Source organism: Miniopterus schreibersii, assembly GCF_964146895.1.
Source record: "Miniopterus schreibersii genome assembly, chromosome: 3".
Taxonomy (NCBI): Eukaryota; Metazoa; Chordata; class Mammalia; order Chiroptera; family Miniopteridae; genus Miniopterus; species Miniopterus schreibersii.
In genome coordinates this window covers 6,501,860-6,516,110 of record NC_138103.1, presented here as the reverse complement: position 1 = coordinate 6,516,110, position 14,251 = coordinate 6,501,860, and the positions used below count along the sequence as shown (strand labels likewise).

Below are 14,251 nucleotides of genomic sequence, written 5' to 3'. Positions count from 1 at the left end.
CCAGCCGGTCACATGATGCGGGGGTGCACCGTGGGGTGATGTGAGATGCACGGCCCCTCAGATTACGTACGAATGATGCATTCCTGCCGCTTTTGGCAACAAGATTGCCGCTGGAAATGCGACAGTTCCGGCAAAGGGGGCGGGCCCTCACATCCTGGCAATCTTGCTTCCGGTCGGGGCGCCGCAACTTCCGACCTCCGCCTTTTCCTGGCCGCGGGAGGAGACGCGACGCCGTGCGCATGCCCCGAATCGTCCAAAAGGGGGAGGGGCCAGGGCTGCGGGAGCGGGAGGGGGGGAAAGGAAAGGGAATTCCAACCTGTGGAACCCCGGGGGTCCCCGTGGTTAGCACCTTCCCATTGGCTGTGGATGGTGTCGGGGACAGGGCCTGTGGCTGCTCGTGGGGGGTCTGGGGCCCGCAGGGCGGGGGCGGAGAGGAGTGTCAGGGTGTGAGGGGAGTCCGGGAGTTCCAAACTTAGAATCTCGAGGCCCTCGGGGCTCAGGTGCCGGGGAGAGGGCGCTCGGGCCGCCATGCGCGACAGGACCCAGGAGCTGAGGCAGGTGAGAAGTCGGGGCCCGGGGCTGGGACGGAGGACGGGCGGGGTCCGCCTGGAAGGCAGGATTCTGGTCTCCGGGGCAGGGAGGGGTGGCTGAGGGCTGGGAAGGAACGACCCGGAAGCCTGAGCCCTGCGGGGAGAGAGCGACAGCAAGGCAGTGATGCCAGTGACCCCGGCCCTGGCAGGGGGATGACAGCTCGGACGATGAGGACAAGGAGCGGGTCGCGCTGGTGGTGCACCCGGGCACCGCACGGCTGGGGAGCCCGGACGATGAGTTCTTCCAGAAGGTATGAGGCTGGGGTCTCCGCCTGGCTTCACAAGGGGCTGGAGGACCCGAGAAGCAGCGTGGTCTGGAGTACCCTCCTGTCTCCTTCCGTCCTCTCGGTCACCCTCCCCAGGTCCGGACAATTCGGCAGACTATTGTCAAGCTGGAGAATAAAGTCCGAGAGCTGGAGAAACAGCAGGTCACCATCCTGGCCACGCCCCTTCCTGAGGAGAGTGAGTGAAAACCTGGGTGCAGACCGCATGCTCGACCAAAGGGATTTTGGGTATTGTAGTTCCGCGCAGGTGGTGGCAAGGGAGATCTGTTGATGTAGGGACTGCTTCTTCTGTTCAGGCATGAAGCAAGACCTGCAGAACCTGCGCGACGAGATCAAACAGCTGGGAAGGGAAATCCGCGGGCAGCTAAAGGGTGAGCTCCTAGGACCTGAGACAGACCCTACCCTCTGGTCCTGCCCAGCTCCTGATATATCTGGGGAGTGTGTAGCCCAGAGAGGCCGGTGATATAAACAGGTTACACAGCGGTCTAGAATCTCCATCTCCTGGCTTCCAGCCCATAGCACTTTCCACAGCACATGCCTGCGTCTCTGGTTCTCTTATTTACTATGAAACCATTTACTCCTAAAATTCTTCCTGCCCAGTGTGCATTCTTTGGGCAAGCATTTGGGGGTTTTGTTAGGAGGGGCCTTTGCATACTTCTGGGAATTATCTTATGTATTGCAAAGAAAAATATACTTTCCCCTGTCAGAGGCTTAGAATTAATCATTTAATGATAAATTATATTTCCTGAAAAAAATCATATGGCTATAAGCATCTCTCTTGTGTGGCTGGGGTATGACTCCCGCCCTGTGCCCTGATCCCCAAACAATTTTTAGAAGCTACATGTCAACCCCCCACCCCCACAATACCTTGTGTCTTCCCACAGCCATAGAGCCCCAGAAGGAGGAAGCTGATGAGAATTATAATTCGGTCAACACAAGAATGAGAAAAACTCAGGTGGGTTTGTTATTCCCAGAATTAGGACATTTTAGCAAGTGTTTTATAGATTATGAGATGACAGAAGGAAGAAGGGAGGGACTCGGAGATCATCAAGTCCAACCTAATGATTTTCCAAATGGGGAAACTGAGGCTCAGAGAAAGGACTTACCCAAGGTCAAGAATTCCCAATCCATTGTAACAGTCTGCCTTTTTCTCCATTCAATGAGAAGTTGCTGAGTTGCCAGATATGACCTGGGCTCAGCTGTGGGAGACATGCTTTCTAGGAGCCAAGTTGGAAAGTTAAGCTTGAGTAGGTGATGAAGACATTAGTGAGGTAGGACTTGTTAGCTAATGGCTCTGCCCAGGGAAGAAGAGGGAACAGCCATAAATGACTGGGAGGTTTCCTGCCCACATGACTGAGACATCTTCTTCCCCATGGGCAGAATTCAAGAAGTCAGGAAGTAGAACTTCCCTGGGAGGGAAGTCACTGAACCAACATCCTAGGAAGGAGATTTGAGGTGATCTGATTGGCCCCTTCTGGGTGCCCAGTGAGGAGTGGTTTGGAGTTCTTGGAGGTCAGAGCTGGAGTAGGTGGGCCCAGAGTTCAGCAAAGAACCCAGCTTGAAGGTGGAGCAGTTTGGGCATCTTGAAAGGGTGCACTGAAGCCACGAGAACAGTTGTGTCTCTGAGGAAGACACTCCAAGGAATAAGGCATCAGGGAAATGAACAAGGCGAGAGGGCATTTCAAGGGGAGCCGGTGGTGGTCATCAGTGTAAGAGGCTGAGGGCCCAGCTGGACCTGTAAAGTCTGGGCAACAGACTGAAGTCCAGGCATACCAGCACACCCCTAGTCTAAGCAGTGAAGCTGGTGTTCAGCAAGCATTCACAAGTATATATTGAGTGCTAGCTGTTTGGGCTACAACAGTGAACCAAAGATCCCTGTCCTCATGGAGCTTACATTCCAGTGGGGAGAGACAATCACCATAATAAATAAGTAAATTACTTTAGAACATCATTAAGTATTAAGGAAAAATGTGAAGGAGAAGATGGATTGAAAGTGCTGGGAGAAGGCAGGTTGCAATTTCAATAAAGTGGAGAAAACTGCATTCAGAAGGTAACACTGGGACAAAGACTTAAAGGCCTTTGTGGGGCATAAGCATTCTAGGCTGAAGGAACAATGAGTGCAAAGGCCTGAGGTAGGGGTGTGCTTTGTTCAGGGAGGAGGAAGGAGCCCACTGCAGTTGGAAGAAATAAGGGGGGGACAGTGGGAGGAGGTAAGGTCAGAGGGGAAACTGGGGAGGGGTGGGTCATGTAAGGCCTACAAGGCTCTGGTAAGGGCTTTGGCTTTTACTCTGAGAGAATGGGGGACCCTTTCAAGTTGGTAAAGCAGCAGGCACCTAACAGCTCAGGCTGTTTGCTTGCTGTGCCGGTGGGGATGCTGAGGCCCAGACTGGGCAAGGGTCCCCCCGGGGCTCCCAGCCTATGTTCTCCATCTGTAGCATGGGGTCCTGTCCCAGCAATTCGTGGAGCTCATCAACAAGTGCAACTCAATGCAGTCCGAGTACCGGGAGAGGAACGTGGAGCGGATTCGGAGGCAGCTGAAGATCAGTGAGTTGTGGGACCTGGCCCACAGAGCGGGCTGGCCTGACCCAGCTCTAAACCTGGCCTTTTCCTTCGTAGCAAATGCTGGCATGGTGTCTGATGAGGAGCTAGAACAGATGCTGGACAGCGGACAGAGCGAGGTGTTTGTGTCCAATGTGAGTGGCCACAGCCAGCTTCCCTCTGCTGGGCCTCCCGTCCTGTCCAAGCTCTGGCCCTTTTTGATTGAGGGGATACTGAGGCCCAGAAGGGAATGAATTTGCATGCCTGGAGTCACTCAGCAGGACCCTGGCCCAGTTCTAGACTCAAGGGCTGCCACAAAGATCAACAGGAACTTCTGACCTGCTGCTGGTTTCCCTGTTACCTGTCCCTCCACTCCTGTCCACTCCCCAGATACTGAAGGACACACAGGTGACTCGACAGGCCCTAAATGAGATCTCGGCCCGGCACAGTGAGATCCAGCAGCTTGAACGCAGTATTCGTGAACTTCATGAGATCTTCACTTTTCTGGCTACTGAGGTGGAGATGCAGGTGGGCAGCCCAGGGAGCTGGCTGAGCTTGACCCAGATCCCAGTTGTGAGACCATGTTCCATCAGAGCTCCAGCCGGAACTGTCAGCCCACCTCCACTCAGTCTCTCTCCCCGAGGCTTTTGACCCCCTCCCTCTGGGCCATGCCCTCAAGACTGGTCCTTACTTTCACCCTTAGCTGTGCCCCAGAATTTCACCCACCTCTACAGCTACCCAGATGGCCACTCTTCTCTGCACAGTATTCCCCACCCCTGCCCCTTGACCCCACCCTATGCATGCTCCCAGCCCAGGCTCCTCCTCCACCAATAGAATATACCTCTAAGAGCTCTAGTCAGAGTTGCCCCCTAGAGGGCCTGTCTCCTAAAACTGTACAAGGTTGGGGTGGGCAGTGATTCTTGGGGTGAGGGGAGCTTCCAGCCCTGTCCTGGAGGAGCTGACCCACTAGCACTGCAACCAGTACGTTTTGTAGCTGGGAGTCGTGGAGGGGATTTCACTCAGGATGACAGAACCTGGAGGCTGGTGATGCCAGGAGGAGGCAGGGATAGGAAGCACCTCACAGGTATTGGGAGAAGGCCTGGAAGAATGGGCAAATTCAGTCATGTTTGTGAGGGGACAAAAGGTCACACTCTGTGAAAAGGTGTGAACTCTTTAAGGCCCTTGGCTCCAGGACACCGCTGCAAATAAAGGTTATGTGGGTGAAGGGAGCAGGGCAGAAGGCACCTGAGGATAGAAGGAGGCCTGGAAGCCACCCTCAGGGGTGCGAACTGGTCAGATGTGGTCCTGCCTCTGTGCCTTTGTTGGTGCAGTGTTTTCGTCCAGGAATGTCCTTTGGGGCAGAGTGGGCTACTGGGTCCTCCTCCTCCACTCGTCCCTACCTGCCTGAACTCTGCCTCCTCCAAACAGGGGGAGATGATCAACCGGATTGAGAAGAACATCCTGAGCTCGGCAGACTACGTGGAACGTGGTCAGGAGCATGTCAGGATGACTCTGGAGAGCCAGAAGAAGGCTCGGAAGGTGAGCCTCCCCTCCCCTCCCTTCCCCTGGGTGGCCCTCCCTCCTCTCCTGAGTGAGTTTCCCTGACCCCCTCTTCTCCCACAGAAGAAAGTGATGATTGCCATCTGTGTGTCCATCACTGTCCTCATTCTGGCAGTCATCATTTGCGTCTCCATATTGGCTTGATAGCATCGTACATTCTCGGTGAGATATTGTGGGCCTGTTCCCTGGCCTGCCCCATCCCCAGCCCCAGCCTCTCTTCCTCTCCTCAGACCCTCTTCTCCCTCCTTCCCTTGCAGGCACTAAGAGCACCAGGGACCCAGGGCCTGCCTTCTCTGCCAGCAACTGGGCAGGGGCAGAACCTCCAGCCAGACCCCCTTCCTCACCCTCACCTTGTGCAGAGGGGCAGATGGTTCTTCTGGGGTTGGCAGCCACTCGTTCATGGTGCCTCCCCCCTTGGGCCACAGTGCCTGGCGGAGGGCCTGCAGTGTCCTGTTTGGATGGACACATGGTTTTGTAAGAAATTAAAAAAAAAAAAAAAAAAAAAAGGTTGGAGACTCCCCTGTGCATGTGTGTTCCTGAAGGGGCTGGCCCAGGACCCCTTAGGTATCCAGCCTTCCCACCTCCTGGCCATCCTGCCAGGCCCAGCCTAGGCAGGCTTCAATCAGACTGTTCTAGGCACTGTGACTACAGCACATTGGCACTACCCTTCTACTTCCCACAGGAACAGGTGGGGCTGGGAAGGGTAACGCCCACATCTGTCTCAGCACTGTCCCTAGGGAAAGACCACTGTGGGTACCTAACCGTGAAGCAGTGAGGCTGGGCCTGGCCAGGCTGGGACACAGGTGAGATATATGTGTATAGGGGACTGGGGGCGGGGGGGGGGGGGAGCAGGGACATCAGTAGGCATTGCTTTGGCCAAGAAGAAGAGGCATTGTGAGTAACTGAGGCTGTTACTTTGGATGCAGCGGACAGGGAAGGGCCCTTCTCGGAGGGGATAACATTTGAGTGGAGTTAAATGAGGAGCCAGTTATGAGAGAGGTTGCCAGGCAGTGTTCCCCAGGCCAGGCCCTGTGCCTAGAGAAAGGCAATGCCTTTTACCTAAGAGTTCACCCTGGAGAGCCAGCGACTAGATCAGCACATGCCGTTTCTAAGGGGTTATGTGGCTGAAGCAGGTAGAGGAGGCAGAAGAGCCTGATTTTTTGAGGCACTTGAACTCCAGGCCCCAACTCAATTTCTAAGAGTTCCAAGTGCCTAGTTTCTGGAGCTGGGTGTGGCGCTTGTCTCCAGACACCTGGCTTCAGGGCTAAGGCAGTGCCTGGTTGAAGTAGGGCAGCACCTGACCTCATCCAAGGTCTGGGGGGCAGGTTCTGGCCACCCTATCCTATCCCACTTTCCATCCCACAGGCCTCTGCTGCTGCTGTTGCCGCTGCTGCTCCTGGTTGCCCAACCTATTCAGCCACAGTACCACTTGCTTCTGCCACCCAGTGGGGGGCACACATGTGGGTACTGTGGTGATGCGAGTTGCGGAAGGGCTGGATGTGATGTCCTTGGTGTGGTCTTGGGCCCCTCCTGGACCTGGGCCAGAGGGTGGGATTGGGCCCCAGATACATGACCCTTGCCTTCTCTGGCTCCATCTGTGGCTGGGCATCCGCCTGCAGTGCCTTGGGAGGGTTCTGGAGCGGCCCTAGAGCAGCCCTGGACTGGCCCTTAACGCCTGTGCTAGGTGCTAGTGTGTATTCTTGGCCCCTAGTGTATGGGGCATGGTTGAGATGGTGGCTGCGACTGGAAAACGATTGGCTAGCCGACCTAAATGTTATTCCTGAAAAGCATCGAGATTGGTCTATAGGGTGTCCCGGGGGACTGAACACCCCAGTATTAAACAGCATTTAGACTTAGGATGCTGATATGGGTGGGGCCTCAGTGATGGATTCACAGAGCACGGGGGACATGGTCAAACCTGCAAAGGGGTGGAAGGAAGGTCGTGGGCTTGTGAGAGACTGGCAGGGATGGGGATTCGGGGCCTGCAATGAGAAGGCATGGCTGGGCTCTGCTCCTTAGCCGCTCCGCTGCCTGCGCGAGTCTGGGAGGGCACTGAGGCCTTTGTCTTGCTTGAGATCATGTGCCTTGTATACAGATGAAATTCTAGCACCTACCGGAAAGAGCTCATTCTCAGCAGTGTGCAAACAATCTGATGTCCGCTGATGGAGAAACTGCAGGGCTGCCAAATTCTGCCCCAGTGGAAGACTGATTTGGACACGAGGCCTCTTGGCTTTCCTGATTCTCCATCTCTTCCCCTGCAGCCTGCATCTTCAGCAGAATCGTGTCCTGTTGGTCTCCTTCTTCTATTCCCTCACCTCTCTGCCTTCAGAATAAAACTACCATGCATGACACCTACTGGGATCTAGTGGAGACTGTCAGGCCTCTGCAGAGACCATGCCACATCTGTGCAGCCGGATGTTCATGTGTGGTTTGTGACTTCTGCCTGGCCATGCTGGACAGCAGCACCCTAGAAAGGCTGCTTACCTGTCTCACTCAGGAAACTGCCTAGAACCTTCTGAAAGAGGTGGCTAGGTGGCCACTCTGAGGTCTCAGATGCCAGGCTCAGTAGTTTGAACTTTTTCTGTGGGCTGGGGGACCCATGGAAAAGGTGAGCGGCAAGTCTGGAGCAGACCTAGCAGGCAAGCAGACGCGTGCACTGGAGATTTCATGGGCTCCCTTGTGTATACCTCTTCCCTGTGGGAAACCGACCTGCATGAGGAGCTAAGGCCAGGTTTGCATTGAAATCCTGGCTTGGCTGCTGTCAGCCCAACTTTCAGAAGTCAGGGTCTGGTTAGTTGTGGCTTCTCCAAATCCACCTTGCATCACAATCTTTCCGCTGCATCTCTCTCTACTTATTGCCTCATTTGCTCACTGTTTCATGGTTCAAATGCCTAAGCAAAGGAACCTGATTGGTCTAGGTCAGGCTACATTGACCTGCCTGTGATTTGTCTATCTTGAGTCAAGACTATTGTTGACCAAGATATATGTGAGGTTATATGATACAAAATGCTGTAGCAGAGTGTATATGAAGGAGCTGAGCTCAGTGATTGACATTTCTGGTAGAGCCCTGTGGTGGAGTGTATTAGCCCAAATATATGCTGTCATTCCTGCTGGGCCCCTCACTGTAGGGGGACCGTACATTCATGCCCCACTTACAATAGGCTTGGCTCTCAGTTTGGTTTGGCCAATGGAATGTGAGTAGAAATTTAAGTAGAAGCTTTAAGCACCAACGAGTAGTCTGGCAGCTTCCCTTGTCTTTTCCCTCTCCATGAGCCTGGCAATTGCCAGATCAAGACTTCTTCAGCCTGGAACCCAGAACTAAAATGAGCTGTAGCCCACCTGTAAACTGGTGTGTAATGTAAATGAGAAATAAACTTCGTTTGCTATGAGCCACTGATACTTGGAGGTTGGTTGTTACCATATCATGACAAGTCTAAACCAACTGTTACAGAACTAGTACCCAGAAGCGGGGTGCTGCTACAATAAAATTAAACCTGAATCATGTGACTTTGATCTTGGAGCTGGACAGTGGCTGGTGAGGAAACTATCATCGGAAGTTGGAAAGATGGTGATGGGTGTTACGCAGCGGTGAAGCGTTTGGTTAAACTGTAAGCTGAAAATAACTAAGAATATAAATTCTATCCAAATGAGCTTGAGTCTTTAGGCAAAAACTTTGGGAAAGAGAATACTAGTAGCATGCCTTGGTTGCTATTGGGTGCAGTTGATAAGTTACCGTAATGAAGAGTTGCCTCAGAAAATAATTGGCTAGATTTTAAACAGAAATGGAAGAAAATATAGAAACTCCAGACAAGTGATCCACATTTTAACCAATGAAAGATAAAACTAACGACCTTTAAGCCACAAAGTTTGATTAAAACTCATCTTTGTGACAAGGGCCATATCAAGTGTATGGCCCTCATGCCTTTTATAAAAATCTCTGAATCAGTCAAAGTTCCCAATAAATCCTTTCAGTTAGTGTAGATGATTCAGAGAATAGAGCTTAAGAGTGTAACTCTCCCAAAGGAGTTTGTAGGCTCCCTCTGCCTACAATTAAGTCTAAAAGGAGGCATGTCTGAAAAGGAATGTTGGTTTAGCTGTTGGCCCATGGGGCTGACAGGAATCAAATAGGTAAGAAGCCTCCTCCCCTCTAAAAAAAAAAAAAAGCCATTAGCTTGGATTTTTAAAAGACCATGAGTGGCTCTTCCTGCCATCTTTCCCTGCTGCCATAATGGTGCATGTGAATGTCCTGGCTGTTGCTCTCAAGAAGGACTGGTGTCCTTCTAAGAAGAGAATATTTGGACACATGAAGAGAAACAAGAGGTGCACACCAAAAGAGGGACAGCCATATGAAGAGGCAACAAGAGGGCGACAGTCTGCAAACCAGAGAAGGAGACCTTGAGGAAACTAACTCTACCAGCATCTTTATCTTGGACTTACAGCTCCAGAACTGCAAGAAAATAAGTGTCTGTTTCTTAAGAAAAAAAAGTATCGTGCTCACTTCAGTAGCACATATACTAAAATTAGAATGATACACAGAAGATTAGTATGGCCCATGAGCAAGGATGACATGCAAATTTGTGAAGTGTTAAAAAAAAAAAAAAGAGTATTGCCCGGCCTGCGTGGCTCAGTGGTTGAGTATCAACCTATGAACCAGGAGGTCATGGTTCGATTCCCGGTCAGGGCACATGCCCGGGTTGCAGGCTCCATAAGGAGCGTGCAGGAGGCAGCCCATCAATGACTCTCTCATCATTGATGTTTCTCTCTCTCTCCCTTTTTTCTCTCTCTGAAATCAATAAAAACATATTTTTAAAAATATGGTAGGCTTTTGCATAAAGTCATGAGGAACTGTGAATAATAAAAGCATCATTGTACCTTGCTGCCGTTCCATTCCTGGCGTACTGCCCTCACCCACATGGTCCGAGGTGGTCCGCGGCCACCTCTACGGTCTAGCCCTTGTGAAGCAGAAAAGTGAAGGGGATGGCTTGCCCTTTCCCCTAAATTGTAGAAGTTGTGCAGATAATTTTTGTTCTAATCCTATTGGCCAGAGTGTAGCCACATGGCCACATCCAGCTAAAAGAGATGCTGAGAAATATGATCTTTACCTTGGGCAGCTTTTTGCCCAGATAAAAACTCTAGGGGAATTAGAGAACTATTCCCAGGAAATAGCTCCACTCTGGAAGAACAATCGCAGCCACACACTCTGAATGTTAACCCAACCCAACTGGATGGGTTTCCTATTACTGCTGTCATAAATTGCCACAAACTTAGTGGCTTAAAACAACACACATTTATTCTTTTACAGTTCTGGAAGTCAGAAATCCAAAACTAGTTCCACTGGGCTAAAGTCAAGGAGCTGGCAGGACTGGTTCCTTCTGAAAGGAGCCATTTGCTTGCACTTTTCAACTTCTAATGGATGCTTGCATTCCTTGTCCAGTGGCCCTGTACTCCATTTCAAAGCACATCATTCCAATCTCTGCTTCCATCATCACATTATCCTCTCTGACTCTGACCTTCTTATCTCCCTCTTATAAGGAGTCTTGTGATTACCTTGCACCCACCCAGACACTCCAAGATAATCTCCCATCTCATTATCCTTACCTTGATTATATCTGCAAAATTCCTTTTGTAACATTCTCAGGGATTAGGATGTGGACATACTTAGAGGCCCTTTTTTTAGCCTACCACACCACCCCATTCCACAATTCATTCATTCATTCATTGAAAAAATATTTATTGAGCAAGATATGTTCCAGGCATTATGGCAGGTGCTGGAGAAATAAAGGTAACGATACAGACATGTTCTTTGCTTTCATGGGTAGATATTTTAGTGGAGATGGTAAGTAAAGAAATAACTAAGATACTCCAAAACCACGACATACATTATTTAAAAATTCAGTGTGATGTGACAAAAAATGACAAGGGGTTGGAGATGGCGGTTTTAATAGGTAGTCAGGAATGGCTTCTTGGGTAAGATGACTAATCCAAAGGGTTGAACTGAGAGTTCAATGGGCAGAACAGGGCCATGGAGAATTATTTCTAGGACCAGAAACCTAAGGAAAACTCAGCTAGATTTTGAAATTGCTTTAGATCAGTGACTCCTTTTTACCTTCCATGTCTCCCCCTTTTGAACCAGAACGTCTGTAGCTATTATTCTATGCCCATTGCACTATTACATGTTGGGAGAACATAACTTTTCTTTAGTTTCACAGGCCCACAGATGAGAAGAATTGTGCTCTAGGATGGATTATACGCAGAGCCACATCTGCATCTGATTTAGATAAGATCTGGACTTTTGGTTTGATGATATTTATAAGGTTTTTGGACTCTGACTTGATGCTGTAGTGGGGTGAGACTTTTGGGGACCTTGGGAGGAAGTGAATGTACTTTGCATGTGGGACAGATGTGAATGTTTGAGGGCTAAGGAGAATAATGGCCCTCCAAAGATTCCATGCCCTAATCTCTATGAATGTTACCTTGCATGGCAAAAGGGACTTTGCAGATGTAATTAAGTTTACTAATCAGTTGACCTTAAGATAGGGTGATTATTCTGAATTATTTGAGTAGGCCCAAAGTAATTACATATGCTCTTAAAGGCAGAGAAGCTTCTCCAGCTAGTGACAAGAGGAAAACAGAACAAATCAGAGAAATCTGAAGGAGGACTTGATGTGCTATTGCCAACTTTGAAGATGGAGTGGCCCCCAGACAAAAGAATGTAGATGGCCTCTAGAAGCTGAGAACAATTTTTGGCTGAGAGCCAGCAAAGAAATGGGGATCTCAGTCAAATGGAACTGAATTCAGTAATAACCTGGATGAGCCAGGAAGTGAAGTCTATACCAGAGGCTCTAGATGAGAAGCCAGGCTGGCCACAACTTTGACTTCAGCCTTGTGAGACCCTAAGTAGGAAACCCAGCTGAATCAGCCTGGACTTCTCACCTATAGAACTATGAGATAATAAATGGGTGTTGTTTTTAAGATGTTAAGTTTAGCCCTGGCTGGGTAGCTCAGTTGGTTATATCGTTGTCCGATATGCCAAGGTTGTCAGTTCAATCCCGGGTCAGAGCATATAAAAGAATCAAGCAGTGAATGTGTAAATAAGTGGAATAACAAATTGATGTGCTTCTCTCTCTCTCAAAATCAATTTAAATTTTTTTTTTAAAGATGTTAAATTTGCCTAACTGGCACGGCTCAGTGGTTGAGCATTGACCTATGAAACAGGAAGTCACAGTTCAATCTGTTCACAGTTTGATTCCAGGTCAGAGCACATTCCCGGGTTGCGGACTCAGTCCCTACTGGGAGGCATGCAGGAGGCAGCCGATCAATGATTCTCTGTCATCACTGATGTTTCTATCTCTCTCTCCCTTTCTCTGAAATCAATAAAAGCATTTTTTTTTTAAAGATGCTAAGTTTGTGGTCATTTATTATGCAGCAATAGACACCTATTATGGTAAGATTTGAGCTGAGATTTGACTGAAGAGAAAGAGCATCATGGGCAAATGTAGGGCAGTGGGCTCCAGCTCCAGGGAAGAGCGACTGCAAAGGCCACAGACTGGGAACAAATAAACCAAAGGCCAGCATGGCTACAGCCTGCTGAATGGAAGGGGTAGATAAGAGATGAGGTCAGAGTTGGGGTAGAAAGGCAGGCTCCAAGGGCAGGGATTTCTGTTGAGAGTGGGCTGTGTGTAATTGAGAATGAGTCCCCAAAATTCCTCAGTTGAATCCAGAATAACTGCCCCACTTACAAGGCCTGCTGTCTTGCCCTACCTCTACCTCAGTCTTGATCCTGGAGCATTCTCCTGTGAGGAACTCCAATTCATCCAGCCACTGGGCTGGGGAGGGGATGACTTCAGTCCACAGTACAAACTGAGGGGTGATGCCAGCTATTGCCGCAGCACTAGGGGCATTTCACATTCCTAAGATGCATTTACAACCTGGGACAGTCCTGGTAGAGAGCCAGGGAGGTAAAAAAAGTTGGGGCAGAAGAAAAGTGAGGGTCAGAAGTCAGACTGTCTGGGCATTATCCAGATAACAAAACTGGACAAAGACATCACAAGAAAAACTATAGGTCCTGGTCAGGTAGCTCAGTTGGTTAGAGCAGTTGGTTAGAACGATACAACAAGGTTGTGGGTTCAATCCCCAGTCAGGGCACATATAAGAAGCAACTAATGAATGCATAAATAAGTGGAACAACCAATGGATGGTCCTCTCTCTCTTCCTCTCTCTCTCTAAAATCAATAAATAAAAATTTTTAAAAACCCTACAGATCAATATTTCTTATGAATATAGATATAAAAACCCTCAACAAAATTTTGTTTTCCTTAGCAAACCAAATCCAGCAATATATAAAAATGATTGTACAGCATAACCAAGTGGGATTTATCTCAGGAATGCAAGGTTGGCTTGACATCCAAAATCAATTAATGTAATACAGAATACTAATAGAATAAAAAACAAAATATATTATTATCTCCATAGACACAGAAAATACATTTGACAGAATCCAACACCCTTTCATAATAATAATTTTTAAAAGCTTAAGAAACTAGGAGTAAAAGGGAACATCCTTAACTTGCTGATTATCAAAGGACATCTAAAAAAATTTCACAACTGCCTGGTCAGCGTGGCTCAGTAGTTGAGCATCGACCCATGAACCAGGAGATCATGGTTCGATTCCCAGTCAGGGCACATGTCCAGGTTGCAGGCTTGATCCCCAGTAGGGGGCATGGAGGAGGCAGCCGATCTATGATTCTCTCATCATTGATGTTTCTGTCTCTCTCTCCCTTGCTCTCCAAAATCAATAAAAACATATTTTAAAAAAATTCACAACTAACATCATACTTAAATGGCGAAAGACTGGATGTTTTGCCCCTGAGATCAGGATGTCTGCTCCCACCCTTCTATTTAACATTGTACTTAAAGTTCTAGCCTGTGCAATAAGCAATAAAAAGAAATAAAAGGCATCCAGACTAGAAAAGAAGCAAATTATCTCTATTTACCGATGACATGATCTTGTATATAGAAAATCCTTAGCAATACACACAGAGAAACTATTAGAGCTAATAAACTAGTTCAACAAGGTTGCAGAATACAACAATAAGGTACAAAAATCTATTGTATTTCTCATCACCAGCAATGAACAATCCACAAATGATACAAAGAAAACGATTCCATTTATAATAGCAACAAAAAGAATAAAATACTTAGATATAAATTTAACAAAAGAACTATAACATTTCTACACTGAAAACTATAAAACACTGTTGAAAGAAATTAAAAATCTAA

At 48.7% G+C, this 14,251-nt stretch overlaps 1 protein-coding gene across 1 annotated transcript; it reads left to right on the top strand.

Moving 5' to 3' along the window:
- The first annotated feature begins 248 nt into the window (after positions 1-248).
- STX4 (syntaxin 4) lies at positions 249-5,456 on the top strand. The gene is made up of 11 exons (XM_081132249.1): positions 249-558; positions 740-841; positions 953-1,052; positions 1,171-1,245; positions 1,759-1,829; positions 3,310-3,418; positions 3,491-3,567; positions 3,803-3,940; positions 4,841-4,951; positions 5,036-5,134; positions 5,230-5,456. Exons 1-10 carry the CDS (start codon positions 529-531, stop codon positions 5,114-5,116), a joined length of 894 nt encoding a protein of 297 aa, XP_080988375.1. The 5' UTR covers positions 249-528; the 3' UTR covers positions 5,117-5,134; positions 5,230-5,456.
- The last annotated feature ends 8,795 nt before the right edge of the window (positions 5,457-14,251 follow it).

Excerpts from the sequence above, each read along its gene's own strand:
- STX4 (XM_081132249.1), top strand. The coding sequence starts at position 529 with ATGCGCGACAGGACCCAGGAGCTGAGGCAG. Across the intron at positions 842-952 it reads ACGATGAGTTCTTCCAGAAG|GTCCGGACAATTCGGCAGAC; the intron begins GTATGAGGCTGG and ends CACCCTCCCCAG. Across the intron at positions 4,952-5,035 it reads GCCAGAAGAAGGCTCGGAAG|AAGAAAGTGATGATTGCCAT; the intron begins GTGAGCCTCCCC and ends CTTCTCCCACAG.